At 38.1% G+C, this 19,263-nt stretch overlaps 2 protein-coding genes across 6 annotated transcripts; both read right to left on the bottom strand.

Annotated features, from left to right (window-relative positions):
* Positions 1-1,413: 1,413 nt before the first annotated feature.
* Positions 1,414-1,988, bottom strand: ifitm1 (interferon induced transmembrane protein 1). The gene is made up of 2 exons (XM_051110594.1): positions 1,762-1,988; positions 1,414-1,675 (listed from the first exon to the last, which is right to left on the bottom strand). Exons 1-2 carry the CDS (start codon positions 1,942-1,944, stop codon positions 1,517-1,519), a joined length of 342 nt encoding a protein of 113 aa, XP_050966551.1. The 5' UTR covers positions 1,945-1,988; the 3' UTR covers positions 1,414-1,516.
* A 7,124-nt stretch (positions 1,989-9,112) lies between these two features.
* On the bottom strand, positions 9,113-18,353 carry kyat1 (kynurenine aminotransferase 1). 5 transcript variants are annotated; one of them, XM_051110907.1, is made up of 15 exons: positions 18,246-18,353; positions 18,084-18,132; positions 17,893-18,001; positions 17,736-17,794; positions 16,425-16,572; positions 16,185-16,334; positions 15,973-16,059; positions 15,765-15,890; positions 14,622-14,742; positions 13,601-13,677; positions 13,372-13,461; positions 12,436-12,622; positions 11,959-12,035; positions 10,016-10,102; positions 9,113-9,811 (listed from the first exon to the last, which is right to left on the bottom strand). In XM_051110907.1, the coding sequence occupies exons 3-15, from the start codon at positions 17,962-17,964 to the stop codon at positions 9,752-9,754; spliced, it is 1,341 nt and encodes a 446-aa protein (XP_050966864.1). In that variant the 5' UTR covers positions 17,965-18,001; positions 18,084-18,132; positions 18,246-18,353; the 3' UTR covers positions 9,113-9,751. The 5 variants fall into 5 exon arrangements, with proteins under 5 accessions (XP_050966864.1, XP_050966865.1, XP_050966867.1 ...); XM_051110908.1 differs by having other exon boundaries at positions 17,893-17,998; XM_051110910.1 differs by having other exon boundaries at positions 17,893-17,998; positions 18,224-18,326.
* Between the last annotated feature and the right edge of the window lie 910 nt (positions 18,354-19,263).

Here is a 19,263-nt window from a genome sequence, read left to right as displayed (position 1 = left end):
CCGCGTTTGCGGGACTCATGTTTCGCGCTGTAGGGGATTTTAAAAAAGTGACGTGAGTGGCAGTGTGTGTGTGTGTGTGTGCGGGAGGCAGAGCGGCAGAGAGATGCGACAGAGTTGCGAAATTGCAGGCGCGGCTCGAAATGGCTGTTATTTCAAATAGCGTACCATATTTTAAACTAATCGGTTAACCGGTTTCAACCGGCTAATGAGGCTCGGTGGTCGGTCAAGAAATTTTTTAGTTTTCGCCATCCCTAGCACACACACACACATTTACACATAAATTGAGGATGGAAAATACAAAATCTTAACAGTCTTTTTAAAATAAGTAAATAAATAAATAAATAAATATCATACAGACATACATGCACACAAAAGACACCAATGCTCAGGAAGACACACATACAACATAATCATTTCTTTTTTATTGCATTAATGACATATTCATTTAAGTTTCTATTTAATGAAATACATTTATGTTGTTGTTGCTATAGTACACTAAAGACAATAGTGTCATTTACTGTTAAAAATAAAATAATTTAAGATGAAAGTACCTGTGTTGTTCTCTTTTTATATTGGCCCATTTTACGTTAATATTGTGCCGTGGCTCGAGAAGGTACCTGCTGATACTTCACCTCACATAATTTTAAAACAATTATACTTTTTCACACTTAAAAAATATATATGTATTTAAGAGACTCATGCTTTCTATATAGAAAATATCATTAGATCTCATGCATAGCTTATTTGCTGGTATTATAAGTCATTTACCAAAATGTGGAGCATTTTAGCTGACTTCACCCTAATAATGCTATTATTATTATTATTATAGCAGAAATAAGTGATTGAATGGCTAAATTTACATGATTGGATGCCAAATATGAAAACAATTAGAAAAGGTTTATAGTTATGAAAACATGAAAACATTATGTATAAGTATTATTAGATAACTTTCTGTTCTCTTGATAAAAAAAAATAAATAAATAGCCTACACTATGGTTCATATATGTAAGTGAGGACAGCAAAATAAAGTAAACTGTGACATATTATACCCCAAAATTCCTTAGACACTTTGAACTGACCATATTTTGCTTAAGTGTTTTATCTTTAACTGCTAATGCAACCTTTTTACACCACAGGCTGAACAAAATTAAGCATTGCTTGGTAATTGGTCAACAAAGTATTGATATTTGTGTAAATATTGTCAAACTAACAGTTGTCTGAATATTTGGTTGACTGTAATCCGTTACATACCCTTTTATCAAAGATGTCTATTATCAAGATGAATTTGTTCTGACACAGTTCTTGTCATATTTTATTACCGTTATCTAAACTATAGCAAATAAACTGTGATAATGTAGGAAATGTTAAAGGTGTCTGAATAAATTTTGAAGACCAAGCAAGAACAAAGCAAAGTTTCACCAAGTATAAATGCTTTAATAAAAGGCATTTTAAAAAAGTACATACAGGCAAATAAATCATTCAGACACTGATTCTTTTAAGAAGTTAAAGATGATGTTTAACTTGATGTGACTTTACTAAATGACTTGGAAAGGATGATGATGAGGATAAGTAAAGAGATGGAACCAACAATGACAGCAGCAATGTTCAGGCGGCGAGCTGTGGCCCCATAAGAGTGTGCCATTGGGAGGTTTCCAAGCAGTCTGCTGTCCCTGGCCTGATACACAAAAAATGCATGATAAGATTTAAGTATTTGTAAAGCAGCAGGACAGTTATATAACTGCACATATGTATATTGCTTACCTTGATTGAGTTGTAAAAGGCCCCAAACCCAAGACAGCAAGGGTTGCAGAAGTGAAGATTGAATGTGGAGAAAATGATATCATCTTTGACTATTTGGTCAGGCACGGACACTACTACTGGCTGGACAGTGTAGGCACTGTTGTCCTGCATCATGTTTCCCCCAGGCGCTGGGTAGTTCTGCATCGCTGTGTCAGGTCGATTGCTCTCTGTGATGCTTGCGAGTCATCAGCTCTCTTTTATAGAGAGGTCCAACTGTGTGTGTTTGTGTGTTTGGCAATGTTAAAGAACACTGGGTGGGGTTAAAGGGATATTTCACTCAGAAACAATGTCTGAAAGTAGCTGAATAAAAAAAATATCTGTGTATTTTATTGTATTTATTTGTGAAATGTGCCATTTCAATTTTTTTTCAATCTCTTTGCAAAACTACTAAACATAAACATAAACACACCAACAAAGATGCTTATACGTTACACATAAAACGTTTTTTCTTTTTCAGTTACCCTCAGACATACATTTTAAAACTGTATTTATGTTATTATTATATCTTAAAGGAACAGTTCAGCCAAAAATGAAAATGTGCTGTTAATGTATTCACCCTTAGGCCATCCAAGATGTAGGTGACTTTTTTTTCTTCTAATTTTTAGCTGAACCCATTAAAATTTTGCTATTAATCACTTACCCCCAATGTCGTTCCTTCGATTCGAATGAAAACAGTGTGTCTGGCGTACGCAGTTTGCGTCCAGTGAGTACTCTCCAAAATGTCGCTACGCTGACGCGGAGGAGATGTATTGTTGAATGAAATAGTTATTTTTTTCTTTCTTTGCGTACAAAAAGTATTCTCGTCGCTTCGTAAAAATTCAGATTGAACCACTGATGGCAGATGGACTATTTCTGTTCATACTTTTCTGAGTCTTGACAGTGGTATTTACCTGGCAGTCAATGGGACAGTCACAAACCTCCCGGTTTTCGTCCAAAATATCTTAAATTGTGTTCTGAAGACGAACGAAGCTTTTAAGGGTTTGGAACGACATGGGGGTCATTTTGGGATGGAGTAACCCTTTAAGAAATTTATTTTAAATAGCTTTATAATTAGAAGGTCTTCTTTCTGGCCCTAGAAGAGGGCAATCATCGGGGCTGGTCTGTGCTAAAATTCAACCCATCTGGCCCACACAGTCCCCCATAAATGTTTTGCTGGGGTTAGGGCACTTGGAATAAATAAATAATTTGTTAATAAATAATGGATGAAAACAAATGATATTTTTGAAATCTTAAAATGCATTTAACAATATTAATATTCTATTATATTGAAGGATCTTAATTACTGAATTCATATTTTTCTGCAATTAAAGTTTATTAGAACTAGCCTATTAAATTCTCCTTTGTTGCCCTGTAAAGCTAATTCTTGAATTCAGAGTTAACTGTGCAGTTTTAATAAACCTTTATACAAGTGACTTATTGCCTTTATTTATCGTGATATTAATAATAAACAGGCTATCATTTTAGTGTCGTCCCTTCATCACTGTGCACTCACTTCTGCATCATAAATGATTAGTAGATTGTACACACAAAAAATTATCTGTATTTTTGCATCGTTCCAATTCATTTCCAATGGTAATTTTTGACTGTGACTTTTTTTTTTTTTTTTTTTGCCATAAGTCATCGAGTTTCAAACAATTCTTATCAATTTTTAAAATATATATATTTTTTCCCTAAAATGACCAAACAATACCGGAGGGTTACGGGGTACTGACCTGTAAAAAAGGATTTACAGGAAACACAAAATTAATACCTGCGGCTCCTGACGATACACTCCTGGCCTTGTGGAAAATAGTTTTTGCAGGGTGGGATGTCTGATAATGGGTTGATGTACCTATTCTTTTTTACAATAATACTAGCTTTTTTTTTTTTTTTTTTTTGGTACTTTAGTATTTTGGATCTCGTGCCAGGTGTTGATCTGAATTTCTACTCCCTGACAAACTATTACCACCCACCTGACTGATTAATACAGACTCCATACCTAATCCTATTGATCTGTAAAAACAAACAAACAAACAATATGACAACGTGCAAAATACAATCGGGTACAATTCTTATTGATTTGGTTAAAACAGAAAGTTACAGCTGAAAATGTCTTGTTTGTTGATCTTTGTGAAAAAAATAAGTTTAAACTTCTTTTTGTTTCACAATATTCAAGAAATCACCTTCTCTTTCCTCTGAGGTAAAATAAATTTAAGCAACTTGGGTTTTGTAACACTGCACATTTTCATTATTGCAGCATTGGTGAGAACAAAACTGAGTCTGAAATTGTGTTAGTGTGTGTTTTCTCACGTGCAATATCCATTCATCTTTCATTCTCCAACTCACGGTCACAGGAATGATTCTGGAGATTATCTCAGCGCCAAAAACCACAAATAAACACATGTAATTGGTTTCAGCTTTAAAGCAGCTCTACAGAAGATAACATCATTATTCATGCTCAGTTTATATCAGTAGGCCTAACTGTCAATGCTGCAAAGTTCACCAATTCATCAATTCAGCTATAAGCAACTCCACAGAAGGCAGCAGTGTCATTCTTTTTTTTGTTAAGCTGTGTTGGTTTAAGTTTTTGAGGATATTTGACTACAAGTCTTAAAGTCATATTTTTATTCCTCCAAATTAGTCTTTAATAGAACATACATTCTTCCTGAAATCTTGCTATTATTGAGTTGATTGCTTTATGACCTCTGTGTAAAACAAACCCATATACAAGTTCAGCAATATACCTCTCAAGAATTCACATGCTAAGTGTAGTAAGTGTTCATGTTCTTTTTAATGTATACAATTCCATGGAAAGGACCAAATATTATTTTAGCATTTTTCAAAAGGGAATTGTACCACTTCCCCACTATGACTTTGTTTCCTTTGAGGTTGAAGTGGATTTGGCAATAGTGGAAATTTAGTTTTTGCATTTTTATTTATCCATGGAACTACTGCATTAATAGATGCTTGTAATGAGGACTCGTAGGAAGCGTATAAGATCTAAGTGCGAGCTTTAATAACCAGATCGTAGTCAACAGGCAGGGTCAATATCCAACAAACAGTGTGACGAAGACAAAACAATAGCGTAATCCACAAAACAGGCACAGTCCAATAACCAGAGAGAGCAGTCTGAAAAGTAACAAATAAACAAGGCAAGGAACGATGGCAAAACTAGACAGAACTATGGCGTGAAACAAAAAGCAAAACTATGATAATAAAACAAAACCGTGGCAATGACAAAACAGAGCAATGAAAACAGGGGGAAACGCTTGGTAGAGTCCGCAAGAGCAAAACAATACTTCACCGCTTTCTGTTTAAAAATGGCCTCCTTATATTGCCACCAAACAGGAAGTTACCAATGAAGCAGCAGAGGGAGCAGCAACAGTCAGTCAGTGGGTGAGGGCTCCCTCTGCTGGCGCGGCGTTACAGAATCCCCCCCTCCCCAGGAGCGACCCCTGGCGCTCAAACAACAACAACAACAGTCCAGGAGGGTGGGGGAACAGAGGCAAAACAGGGGGTGGGACGGAGGGTCAGGTCCATGTAGAGGAGGTGGGCCTGGATCGTGGAGCAGGGACAGACAGTGAAGCACTGGAGGACCTGGACCATGGAGTAGTGGCAGACAGTGGAACCTTGGAGGACCTGGACCGTGGAGCTGTGGCAGACAGTGGAACACTGGAGGGCCTGGGCCGTGGAGCAATGGCAGACAGAGGAACTTTGGAGGACCAGGGCCGTGGAGCTGTGGCAGTTATGGCGGGGCAGGCAGAGCAGGGAGCCATGGTGAGGCAGGCAGAGCAGGCAGAACAGGGAACCATGGCGAGGCAGGCAGAGCAGGCATAACAGGCAGAGTAGACAGGAGCAGTGATATCCACAGTAAAATTAGTGACATCCATAGCAGAGTGGTATGTTCATGGATGATTTCCTTGGCCGTGGCATGACAGGCAGAGAGTTCATAATAGGCCTTCTTGGCTGTAACATGACAGGCAGAGAGTTTATGATAGGCCTTCTTGACCGTTACATGACAGGGAGAGAGTTCATGGGAGGCCTTCGTGGCTGTGACATGACAGGCATAGAGTTCATGAGAGGACGCCGCCCCCATAGGAGGATCTACAGTGGGTGCTGACACCTCTGGAGGCATGGGCGCAGATTCTTGGGCAGACGTGGCAGTGAGTTCATATATAGACGCCACCTCCTTAGGAGGATCTACAGCTTGAGCTGACACCTCAGGAGGTATGGGCGCGAACTCGTGGACAAACGAGGCCTCAGGAGCAGACTTATGTTCAGATAAGGCCTCTGGGGCAGACTCGCAGTCAGGCAAGGTCTCTGGAGCAGACTTGTGGATAGACCAGGCCTCTGGAGCAGATTCGTGGACAGACGAGGCCTCTGGAGCAGACTCGTGGACAGACAAGGCCTCTGGAGCAGACTTGTGGACTGATAAGGCCTCTGGACCAGACGCATGGACAGACGAGGCCTCTGGAGCACAGTGTGCTGCCCACACACTGAAAATGGCGATGGCCATTACAGGCGGCACAGTAGATAGTGGGGTGTCTGTTGACCTCAAGGGTATGGATGCTATGGACTTGTGGCTTGGGAGCGTGGGTTCTGCGTGGCTTGGGAGCGTGGGCTCTGCGTGGCTTGGGTCAGTAGATACATGATGAGGCTCTAGGGGATCAGCTGAGACGTGATGAGATTCTTGGTGGTCAGCTGAGATGTGAAGTGATTTGGGAAGGTCAGAGGGGACCTGGTTAGGTTCTGGCAGGACAGCAGTTTCTTGACTTGATTCAGGAAGTCTGCCGTGACTTGACTTGACTCAGGGAGGCCTGCTGTGACTTGACTCGTGAAGGACAGCGGTGACTTGACCTGGCTCATGCAGTCCAGCTGTGACTTGACTTGGCTCATGCAGTCCAGCTGTGACTTGACTTGGCTCATGCAGTCCAGCTGTGACTTGACTTGGCTCATGAAGGTCAGCTGTGGCTTGACTTGGCTCATGAAGATCAGCTGTAGCTTGACTTGGCTCAGGAACAACAGCAGCAACTTGACTTGGCTCATGAAGATCAACCGTGGCTTGGCTCATGGAAATCAGCTGTGGTTTGACATAACATAGACAACCCAGCTGTAACTTGATTTGACTCAGGAACAACAGCTGTAACGTGACTTGACTGAGGAACAACAGCTGTAACGTGACTTGACTGAGGAACAACATGGCTTGACTCAGGAACCACGGTTGTGACTTTGCTTGACTTGAGGGCTACAGCTATAGCTTTACTTGACACAGGAGCAATAGCTGTAACTTGATTGGACTTCGGAAGAGCAGCTCTGACCTGACTTGACACAGGAAACACAGCTTTAACTTGACTTGACGCTGGAACAACAGCTGCAGCTTGACTTGACACTGGAACAACAGCCACGACCTGACTGGACTCGGAAACTTGACTTGACTCAGGAAACGCAGTTGTAACTTGACTTGAAAACTTGACTTGACTCAGGGGACGCAGCTGCAACTTGACTTGGAAACTTGACTTGACTCAGGGGACGCAGCTGCAACTTGACTTGGAAACTTGACTTGACTCGGGGAATACAGCTGCAACTTGACTCAGGAAACACAGCTGTAATGTGACTTGACTCAGGAACAACATGGGTTGACTCGTGGGTCACAGCTGTGACTTGGCTTGACTCATGGAGAACAGCAGCTGTATCTTGGCTTGACTCATGGAGAACAGCAGCTGTGTCTTGGCTTGACTCATGGAGAACAGCAGCTGTGTCTTGGCTTGACTCATGGAGAACAGCAGCTGTGTCTCGGCTTGACTCATGGAGAACAGCAGCTGTATCTTGACTTGGCACAGAAAGTGTAGCCCTGACTTGACTTGACACTGGAGGATCAGGCATCACTTGATTTGTTTTGGGTGCAGCAGACATGGCGAGATGAGATTTGGGTGAGATGACTTTGATTTGATGAGGCTCAGGCGTGGCAGCCACCTTGGCCGGGGACTCAGACGGGGCAGCCATCTTGTGAACAGGCTTGGGTATGGCGGCCATCTTGTGAACAGGCTTGGGTATGGCGGCCATCTTGTGAACAGGCTTGGGGATGGCGGCCATCTTGTGGACTGGCTCTGGGATGGCGGCCATCTTGTGGACTGGCTCTGGGATGGTGGCCATCTTGTGAGCTGGTTGTGGGAGGGCGGCCATGACGGGTGCAGACTCTGGAGGGGCGGCCATGACGGGTGCAGACTCTGGACGGGTGGCCATGACGGGTGCATGGAGCGGCAGGCATGGCGTGAGCAGGCCCTGGAGCGGCAGGCATGGCGTGAGCAGACTCTGGCTTGACAGACTTGGCATGAGATGGCTCTGGCTTAGTAGACTTGACGAGTGCAGGCGGTGACTTGGCAGACGTGACGTAAGCAGGCTGTGGCTTGGCAGGCGTGACGTGAGCAGGCTGTGGCTTGGCATGATAGGCCAAAATTCACAGGTTTGGCTGATACTGGGGGATAGCAAGGTTCCTCATCAGCTACCCCCACAGCAAATGGCGATCCAGCCAACCGGAGGGCAAAGTCAATGTACTGTTCCAACGACCAGTGAATTTTCCCTCCAGGTAGGCCAGAACGAATCGGATTGTTTAATCCGTTACAAAAAAATGTCCTTGAGTGCCACATCATTGAAATCCACCTTATGACACAGTTCGCAAAAGTCCACAACATAATCTTCTATAGACAGGTTACCTTGGCGGAGACTGAAAAGGCGTGATGCTGGATCCATGGTTTGATCTGTGTCTGAGAAAGCCGCTGAATCTTTGGTAGGCGAAGTATTCTGTAATGAGGACTCGTAGGAAGCGTATAAGATCCAAGTGCGAGCTTTAATAACCAGATCGTAGTCAACAGGCAGGGTCAATATCCAACAAACAGTGTGACGAAGACAAAACAATAGCGTAATCCACAAAACAGGCACAGCCCAATAACCAGAGAGAGCAGTCCGAAAAGTAACAAATAAACAAGGCAAGGAACGATGGCAAAACTAGACAGAACTATGGCGTGAAACAAAAAGCAAAACTATGATAATAAAACAAAACCGTGGCAATGACAAAACAGAGCAATAAAAACAGGGGGAAACGCTTGGAAGAGTCCACAAGAGCAAAACAATACTTCGCCGCTTTCTGTTTAAAAATGACCTCCTTATATTGCCACCAAACAGGAAGTTACCAATGAAGCAGCAGAGGGAGCAGCAACAGTCAGCCAGTGGGTGAGGGCTCCCTCTGCTGGCGTGGTGTTACAACGCTAGATGCTTTAGTTTTTATATGCTAGCACTTAGTGTGCTATAAAAATGAAAAATGACCACAGAAGAGTATGTTCAGATTAGTTTTATTACTATTTATGCTGCAATCAGTTACGTGGCATATATTTAAAACCAATGTGCGACAATGACACATGTTATTGCTTTCTCCTGCAGAAGTGTGTCAAAGAAATTCTGCAACTGGTGACAGTGTTTAGATCATCCACAAACAATGTTCCTTTAGATCTACATGCAGATGTATGAGGTAGTTTGCAATATTTTATCATGGAAGTGGCTGAACATAATACTTACTTTGTATAAGTTAATAAAACATGAAGTGAAATCTATTAATGTGTTATTAGTAACTTGGAGTGGAGCCAGTTATAACAGACTGTAATGCAGTTCAAGGTATAATCCAGAAAGAACATAAAAATCAAAGAACAATAATGCTTATCCGACTACAACAGATTCCACCCACTAATATGTTTTTAGCGTAAAATTATACTGATATTGATTGTTTCGTGATGCAGTAACCACTAGTCCTGCATATAATCAATCTTAAGCCTAATAACAAACGCTTTTCTTTTTAATAACCATTCATATCCCAAACTGCAACAAATCAATTTCATTTTAGATTTGTTATCCTACAAGATCTCTTGCGTTTCAGATTTGTCAGTATGTGGAAGGCCTGTTCTGTCAGAATTCTGAATTTTCATTTGCTGTCACTCCATTGCCTCAGGATGTCCTCTGCTGCTTGCAGGGTTGAGTCCTCCTATTAATGTTGAGAAAATATGAATTAAATTATATAAATGACATCTGAACAAGGTGACCAGATCACAATGGGAATCACTTTTACAAACAAAACAAAACAAACTAACAACAACAGCAACAAAAACTAACAACACTGACATCCCAGATTATTATAAAAAACTTTTAAAAATGTGTATTTTTTGTTCTGCATTTGTATTTAAAATACCTTAACAAAGCAGAATCGGATGTATTTCTGGAATTCGCCTCTGTGTTCCGGGCTGTAGAATGCAGACACAGGGATAGTGGCCAGTCCCTATTCAAAAATGAAGAAATTTAAAGGGGCCATGACATTGATACTGTTTTCTACGCAATGACGTTAGCCAATTATAGTGGCCGATTCCTGACAACTGTTATTATGCCCCTTAAAACAGCAATCCTGCCACCAATAATATGTTCCTGCACAGCCGGAGGCTGCACTTTCAGGACCGCAGTTCCAGGACCGCATTTCTAGGACCCTATTTTTTGTGACAGCGCCATCTAGAGGAGATCTGATTTAAGCATAAAACAAAAACTATTCATTTTTAATCTTTCCATCTTTTTTTTTAATGTTCGAGGCATGTCAGCAATCTCCATTTAGCCTATTTAGCTGTGCAAAACAGATCATTGTTCTGCTGAATGTTATAAACTAACATTTGTATTCAAATAAAATTACATTTATTCATGTACTAATAAACAGTAATTTGTAGCACAATTGTTTTACCGTTTATTGCACTTTATGTGTGTCACACATCAGACGTGAATCGCTGTGCTGCGGCTAATGAACTGAAGTCTGCAAAAATACAAGTCTTTCTTTACAAGAAAATGGAATTTAACACCAGAATATATATAGAATGTATTGAAATAAATTAGATTAAATATTTCAAACGGGTTACCAATGGGTATGTTAAGGGTTAGGAGTTGGTTAGGACAATAATTAAGTGTATACAATTAAACAGCTACATATTTCTTTAAAAAATAATAATATACAGAATTGAATAGCAAGCGCTATTAAATAGTATGAGACACTAATACATACATATATACGATAAATAAATAAAATAAAATAATACAAAAAAACTATAGGGTCCTAGAAATGCGGTCCTGAAACTGCAGCCTCCCGTTGTGCAGGAACACCCTTCTCAAAACAGGTCGTTTTAGACAGAGGGTCAGAATGAGGGTTGAAAATAATCATTTTTCCACATATTTATGACAAAAAATAAAAATACAACATTAACACAGTTAACACCTCTGGCCCCAGACCTGTACATCATCTTACATTTCATGCAAATATGATGCAGGGCAACATCTCCATACATGCAGTTACGTCCTAAAATGGAAGATATTGGTGCAAAAAAAAAGACCCTGTATGTGTTTTGTCTCATATTTATACCACCTGATATGTTTGAACAAATCCAATGGAATGAGTGAATGACCCATAAAGACATTTACTGCCACCTGCTGGCAGATTTAGTTTCTTATTTTGGGTAACATTTCATTTAAGTAAGTAAGTAAGTAAGTAAGTAAGTAAATAAATAAATAAATAAATAAATAATACAGATTAAAACATTTAAGGGAGAGTTCACCTCCCAAAAAATTAAATGCTATCATAATTTACTCACCCTCATGCCATTTCAAGCCTCTTTTGTGGAACATAAAAGAAAGTATTTTGAAGACTGTTGGTAACAAAGCTTTTTTGTTTACCATGACTTTCATTATGAACAAAAAATACTGAGGTGTTTCTCAAATTATCTTCTTTTATGTTCCAGTTATGTTAGGCCGCTGCAGCCTAAATGTGTAATACATTTTCAATCAAATCATTCAAAAATCAAATAAAATATTTTTTTTTCTAAAACTAGAGTTTGTAATGTCTACTTTATACTTTTTCGTTTAACACAAAAATCGCTTTAAATAATATTTTGAGGGTATTTTCACAGTCAAATTTATTTTGCGATTAATTAATTGACACATAATGTAATTAATTTGATTAAAAAGTTTAATCGACTGACAGCCCCAATCAAAATAATAAAAAAATCCATGTTATTGGACCCCTTTAACAACCTATTTTGCTCACAGATGTCACTATATGAGAAGATTTTATAACCCATCTGTAAATACTATGTTTTAGCTTACCTTCTCTTTTATGAGCCATTTCACAAATCTGTAGTCATAAGGTTCATCTTCAGTACTTGGGTCAGTAAGGTCAACATCTTGTAGAAAAACATTTAAAAACAAAAATATTAAGAACAAACTTAAAAAACAAAAAAAAAAAAAAAAAAAGCCAAAACAATGAGAATTGAATTTTAAACTTTTCCTGGAAACTAATAAAACCTTAAATTCTGAAAATATTCTATAACATCTTTGTAAGTGCAAACCCTATAAAATGATTTTTAATTATCCTTATCCACTATCCATGGAAAAAATGTAGCAACAATAAATGATATGTTTATTACTGTAAATGAGAGAACAATTAACAAGCTCAAGAGGAGATTTTGAGAACAAACACATAAAAGCACCTCATCTCTGGAGTTTTATTAGCATAATCCATAATGAAATCAAGAGTTCCTGCTTTAATACTTACGTTACGTTTTTTCTCTCTCTCTTACTTACTAAGATTTGAGATATCTGCGATCATGAAGTATCCTCCCTGGGGTAGTATAGGTTTTAGGCCGACACTCTTCAGGCAATCTGCCAGCCTCAGTCGCTTTTCATGAAGATGTATTGGTAACTGATGGAAATAGCTTTCCTCTGTTCCAAATACATCATACTCCCTCTGAAAACCTACCGCTACAGCCTCCTTAAGAACAACATTAGACAATGTCAGCCTACTGAAAACAAATTACACACACTTAAAGGAATACACCACTTTTTTTGAAAAAAGGCTCGTTGTCCAATACCCCTAGAGTTAAACAGTTGAGTTTTACCGTTTTCAAATCCATTCAGCCGATCTCCAGGTCTGGCGGTAGCGCTTTTAGCATAGATCATGGAATCTGATTAGACTGATAGCATCTCGCTCAAAAATGACCATATATAATGACGATATTTTTCCTATTTAAAACTTGACTCTTCTGTAGTTACATTATGACTGACGTAAAATGAAGTTGCGATTTTCTAGGCTGATATGGCCAGGAACTATACTCTCATTCCAGCATAATAATCAAGGAACTTTGCTGCCGTACCATGGGTGCAGCAGGCGCAATGATTACTATGGTGAAATGAGAGTATAGTTCCTAGACATATCGACCTAGAAAATCGCAATTTTTCATTTTTCGTCCATTTTTGTACATGATTTAACTACAGAAGAGTGAAGTTTTAAATAGGGAAAATATCGAAACTCTTTGGTCATTTTTGAGCGAGATGGTAACGGTCTAATCAGATTCATCTATGCTAAACTATGCTAATAGTGCTACCGCCAGACCCGGAGATCGGTTGAATGGATTCGAAAACGGTAAAGCTCAACTGTTTAACTCTAGGGGAGTTGGAAAATGAGCCTATTTTCAAAAAAAGTGGAGTGTTCCCTCTTAAAACAAAGGAGCATTGTTTTACCTGGGCAGCTGTGGCGCAGTGATACACTGAGTTCTGATGCACAGTTTTTAAGTGCTTCAGGATATGTCCTGATCCAATTGCCCAACCCACCTACATTAACATTATAAAGAAATTTAATGACTTGCATACTGAACCTTATCACCATGACACTTTCAGCCAGTCAAAGACACTAAGACAGAGAAAAATGACATTGCAAGAAACAAATCCTGTTGATTTTCGACTAGCTCACCTTCCATCCTGTGGCACTGAAAGTCTTGCCTGCACTTCCAATGGTGACAGTGCGTTCCCACATACCTGGCAGACTGGCTGACAAAAAAAAAGTTGGGTTAATTTGAAAGTCCCCAAAACTGTGGTTAAAGGATTAGTTTACTTCCAGAACAAAAATTGACAGATAATTTACTCACTTCTTTGTCATCCAAGATGTTCATGCCTTTCTTTTTTTCAGTTGTAAAGAAATTATGTTTTTAGAAGAAAAACATTTCAAGATTTTTCTCCATATAGTGGACTTCAATGGTGCCCGTGAGTTTGAACTTCCAAAACAAAGTTTAAATGCAGCTTCAAAGGGCTCTAAACAATCCCAGCTGAGGAAGAAGGGTCTTATCCAGCAAAACAATTGGTTATTTATATACTTTTTAACCTCAAATGCTCATCTTGTCTAGCACTGTGATGTGCACTTTGTGTCTTCCCGTTCAAGACAGTTAGGGTATGTTGAAAAACTCCCATCTCATTTTCTCCTCCAACTTCAAAATCGTCCTACATAGCCGTTTCACCTTTTTTTTTTTTTTTGTAAAGGGCATTTGACCTTCCTTGCACGTTCACTTTGTAAACACTGGGTCAGTACTTCTGCGACGATGTAGGACGATTTTGAAGTTGGAGGAGAAAATGAAATGGGAGTTTTTCGACATACTGTATTGAACAGGATTGCACAGAGTTCATGCAGAGCTAGACAAGACAAGCATTTAAGGTTACAAATGATATAATTCTTTTTTTTTTTTTTTTTGCTAGATAAGACCCTCCTTCCTCAGCTGGGATTGTTTAGAGCCCTTTGAAGTTGCATTTTGGAAGTTCAAACTCAAACAAATAAGTCTACTATATGGAGAAAAATTCTGAAATGTTTTTCTCAAAAAAAATTCTTTACGACTGAAGAAAGAAAGACATGAACATCTTGAATAACAAGAGGGCGAGTAAATTATCTGTAAATTTTTGTTCTGGAAATGAACTAACCCTTCAACTGAATCACCGGCTCTTACCGATTTTCACATGTTTTGTTCCATCATATGTGAGCCACTCGTACACCTCGTCACTGATGCAAATGACATCATGTTTAATGCACAAGTCAGCAATCATCTGAAGTTCATCCCGCTGATAGACCTGTAAGAAACCACAGTTAGCCTTAATCCGAACATATTTGTGTCTGTGATAAAAATGTATCCATTTCAACTCAGATCAAAAGTTTTTTTTCATTATAGGCTATTGGCAATTTAAGAATGTGCTTAAAGGAGAAGTTTACTTCCAGAACAAAAATTGACAGATCATTTACTCACCCCCTTGTCATCCAAGATGTTCATGTTTTTGTTTTGAGCAATCGGTTATTTTATTTTTTTTTAATTGATAATTTATATACTTTTTAACCTCAAATGTTCATCTTATCTAGCTCTGCGATATGCATGCTTGAAAGGACTCTAAATGATCATAGCTGAGGAAGTTTAACCTCAAATGCTCGTCTTGTCTAGCTCTGCGTGTACTCTGTGTAATCTGGTTCAAGACAGTTAGGGTATGTCGGAAAAAACTCCCATCTCATTTTCTCCTTCAACTTTAAAATCATCCTACATCGCTGCAGAAGTACCAACCCAGTGTTTACGAACTGAATGTGCAAAGAAGATCAAATGCCCTTTACCAAAAAAAGTTAAAATAGCGGTTTAGGACGATTTTGAAGTTGGGGAAGAAAATGAGATGGGAGTTTTTCGACATACCCTAAGTGTCTTGAACGGGATTACACAGAGTACACGCAGAGCTAGACACGACGAGCATTTGAGGTTAAACTTCCTCGGCTGTGATCGTTTAGAGCTCTTTCAAGCTGCATTCAAACTACATTTTGGAAGTTCAAACTCGCAGGCACCATAGAAGTCCATTATAAGGAAATAATTTCCTCAAAAAACATAATTTCTTTACAACTGAAGAACGAAAGACATGAACATCTTGGACGAAAAGGGGGTGAGTAAATTATCTGTAATTTTTTGTTCTTGAAGTGAACTTCACCTTTAATTGTCTTGTAAATCATGTCATAATGAAAAAGTCTAAATGATATTTAAAAACAACTAATTCTTTTGATTTGAGGTGAAATATGTACATGTACATTTTCCATTAAAACCATTTGTTGGTGACTGACTCACCTTGCCAAGAGGGTTATTGGGAGTGTTAATGACAATGGCTTTGGTACGAGGACTAAATTTACTCGCCAACTCTTCAGGAGACAACACCCAGTCAGCACTGGACAGAACAGGACCACAGCCTTCCCTCTGTCAATACAAAGCTAATATTATTCAAAATAAACATTTTAATCTCAGATCAAGCAAACAGATCTTGTCACGTGATACATACCGGTTTAAGGGGCACATATATAGCTGTTCCTCCCGCCATCATTACCATTGGCTGATAACAGTCAAAGAATGGCTCCACAATAATAACCTGCAACGAAAAGGGAAAAAGGGGCATTCTGATACCACATATGGAACAAGTGAGTGACTTCTTTATTCTCTACCAACAACAGAATTTTCTGACTACAAATGATGTCTTGATAATGATAACTTTACCTCATCGCCCTCATCAATAAGAGCCTGAAAGGTGCAGAAAAGGGCTTGATATGCTCCTACAGAAACCAAGACGTCCTCCATTGGGTCTATTTCCCGGCCAACAATCTTACTGAAGAACTTAGCCAGGATTTTCACAAGATGTGGATGGCCCTGTATGACCGCATGTTGTAAGATTCTTTAGCAAAAAGTGGTTGATCATTTACTAAACAAACTGCGAGCAAAGGACTTTTAAATACTTACAAAAGCACGTGTGTACTGGTGCATGGAGAAACCTCCATTCAAGGCATTGCAGAAGGCCTCCTGAATGAAACTAGGAGGGGAGAAATCAGGGAATCCCTGACCCAGGTTCACAGCCTTATAGTCAGCGGCCAGCTGAGTGAATTCCACCCTTACAGATGACATACACGAAATTAATAACATGCAGTTTTAAACATTAAAATGAGCTAAGAGCTGAGTTTGTGTACTTGACTTCAATTTCTGAGAGAAATAAACTATTCTTCAGGTGTAATCTGTCAGATTATTTCACCGACTGAACTACTAAAATTGCTAATTGGCGCCATCTTGCGACTGTTATTGCGACTACCGATTTTAAAAATGGAGAACAGTATTAATTTTAACATTTATGGCAAGTAAAAAAAACATGCGCACACACACACACAAAGTAAAAACTAGTAAAAAAAAAAAAAAAGATGAGAGAGAACTTAAAGGAAGACACTGCAAAATATGTAAAATAAGTAGATTACATTTGTTGCATAACAACAACAACAGCATAATAATAAACTGAAAAATATGTTATATCTAGGAAAACTATTGATCACGCAACAAGCCAAACGTGGCAAAATATACTTTTTAATGCACAAGATATTAGAAAAACAAACAAATAAAAAAAAATAAAATAAAATAAATAAGTACACAACCAGTCAAAAGTTTTTTAAGCAAAAGCAGTAATATTGTGAAATATTTTTACTATTTAAAATAACTTCTTTCTATTTGAATATATTTAAAAATGTAATTTATTCCTGTGATCAAAGCTAAGTTTTTAGCATCATTACTCCAGTGTTCAGGGTCACATGATCCTTCAAAAACTTTCATTTTCAAATTCAAGTCATTTTTTGAGCAGCAAAGTAACAATGCTAAAAATTGAGCTTTGAAATCACAGTTATAAATTACATTTTTAAAACATGTTCAAATAGAAAGCACTTATTTTTAATAGTATATATATATATATTTTTTTATTTTACTGTTTTTGATGCACTTTGGATCAAACAAATGCAGGCTTGGAGAGCACAAGAGACTTCTCTAAAAAACATTAAGAATATTTTGACTAGTAGTGTAACCTATTTTGCAGTGGTCGTCCTGCTGACCGAATGTTTTCTAAGTTATCATGGACGTTTTAGCGGAAAGCGATTCAAATAATTTAATAAAATAACATTTTATATCCATATATTTACTTATTTGGTAAGCGTCGTGTAATGTGCCGAATGTTCAGCACTAAATTGCTACAGTTTACCCATTGATACTTTCATTTTGTTTATAGGCCATGAAACTTACCATATATTCTTGTCAATTCCTTCAATTCTTCTCGCGTGCAACCTACGAGACATATTGGCCTGCGTAATCAAGAAGATAAGACATGAATGCAAATGACCAAATCATAGGTTGATCATGCATACATACGTGTAGCGACAGACAGTGAATTGTCTCATACCTTATCGTGAAAACCTGCGTTTATTAATCTTATTGACAGCGAAGGTCCATTTGCAGCCGCTCTTCTCCACATGCCACGGTTTCAAAACACCTTTATTGCAGGATTTCTGCTAAAGTCGTCAATAAGTAACACACATAGTAAGAGATTATAAATTAGAATCACGGCAAATCTCTAGCATTTGAACTCTCAACCTTAAATGCCGCGCAGTCAATAATTCAGTGACATGACAGCAGTCTTGTCCTTGGGATTCAGGGATTCAAGAGACAAACGAAGCATTACATAATGTGGTAAATGTCTATTTCAAACTGTAATCTAAAAAACGAATGCACACAACTTTGTGTTTTGTATCAAACCTTCTTCATCTACTTTCCCCGGTGTCACATTCCCAAGACGTCACATTGACTACTCAAGTGTCTTCCTCAGTCTGAGCCAATGAAACTGCGAGCAGAGCTCCTCCTCTAGGCAGCGCGCTTACTTCCGCTGTGGGCGGGGCTAGTGACTGCTAACATAAACATTGACAATATACAAAATACAGCAAAACAGTCAAATTTTTAAGTATTTTTAATATTTAAATAACTGTTTTCTATTTAAATATATTTTAAAATGTCATTTATTCCTGTGATCAAAGCTAAATTTTCAGTATCATTACTCCAGTCACGTGATCCTTTAGAAATCATTCTGTTATGCTGATTTGCTGTTCAAGAAACATTTATTATTGTTATTATTATTATTATTATTATTATCAATATTTATAACAGTTTAACACATTTTATTTATGATTATTTGATGAATAGAAAGATTTAAAGATCAGCATTTATCTGAAATAAAAAGCTTTTGTAACACCATTTAAAAAAGCTTGGATTTAATATAATTTTTTCCTTCCTTTTTGGGGAAAGAAATTATAGAAATGAATACTCTTATTTAGCAAGGATGCTTTAAATTGATCAAAAGTAATGACATTTATGTTACAAAAGATTTCCAATTCAGATAAATGCTGTTTTTCTGAATTTTCTGTTCATCAAAAAAACCTGAAAAAAATCTACTCAGCTGTTTTTAACATAATAATAATAATAGTAATAATAATAATAATAAGGTTTTTTTGAACAGCAAATCAGAGTATTAGAATGATTTCTGAAGGATCATGTGACTGGAGTAATTATGCTAAAAATTCAGCTTTGAAATCACAGGAATAAATTACATTTTAAAATATATTCAATTAGAAAACAGTAATTTTAAATAGTAAAAATATTTTGAAATGTTACGGTTATTGCTGTACATTGGATCAAATAAATGCATAAGAATCAGCATAAGAATCTTCTTTTAAAAAAAACATTAAAAATCTAACTGTTTAAAAACCTTTGACTGGTAGCG

Source organism: Labeo rohita, chromosome 5 (genome assembly GCF_022985175.1).
Source record: "Labeo rohita strain BAU-BD-2019 chromosome 5, IGBB_LRoh.1.0, whole genome shotgun sequence".
Classification (NCBI taxonomy): Eukaryota; Metazoa; Chordata; class Actinopteri; order Cypriniformes; family Cyprinidae; genus Labeo; species Labeo rohita.
The sequence above is the reverse complement of the archived record's forward strand: the minus strand, read 5'-3'. Positions and strand labels throughout refer to the sequence as shown.

Bases quoted from the DNA above. Each gene is read 5' to 3' on its own strand.
- ifitm1 (XM_051110594.1), bottom strand. From the start codon at position 1,944: ATGCAGAACTACCCAGCGCCTGGGGGAAACATGATGCAGGACAACAGT. The intron at 1,676-1,761 runs GTAAGCAATATA...TTTGTGTATCAG, and splicing joins CCTTTTACAACTCAATCAAG to GCCAGGGACAGCAGACTGCT.
- kyat1 (XM_051110907.1), bottom strand. From the start codon at position 17,964: ATGTGGAGAAGAGCGGCTGCAAATGGACCTTCGCTGTCAATAAGATTA. The intron at 13,462-13,600 runs GTGAGCTAGTCG...ATGTTAATGTAG, and splicing joins TCAGTGCCACAGGATGGAAG to GTGGGTTGGGCAATTGGATC. The intron at 9,812-10,015 runs GTATTTTAAATA...CAACATTAATAG, and splicing joins TCCGATTCTGCTTTGTTAAG to GAGGACTCAACCCTGCAAGC.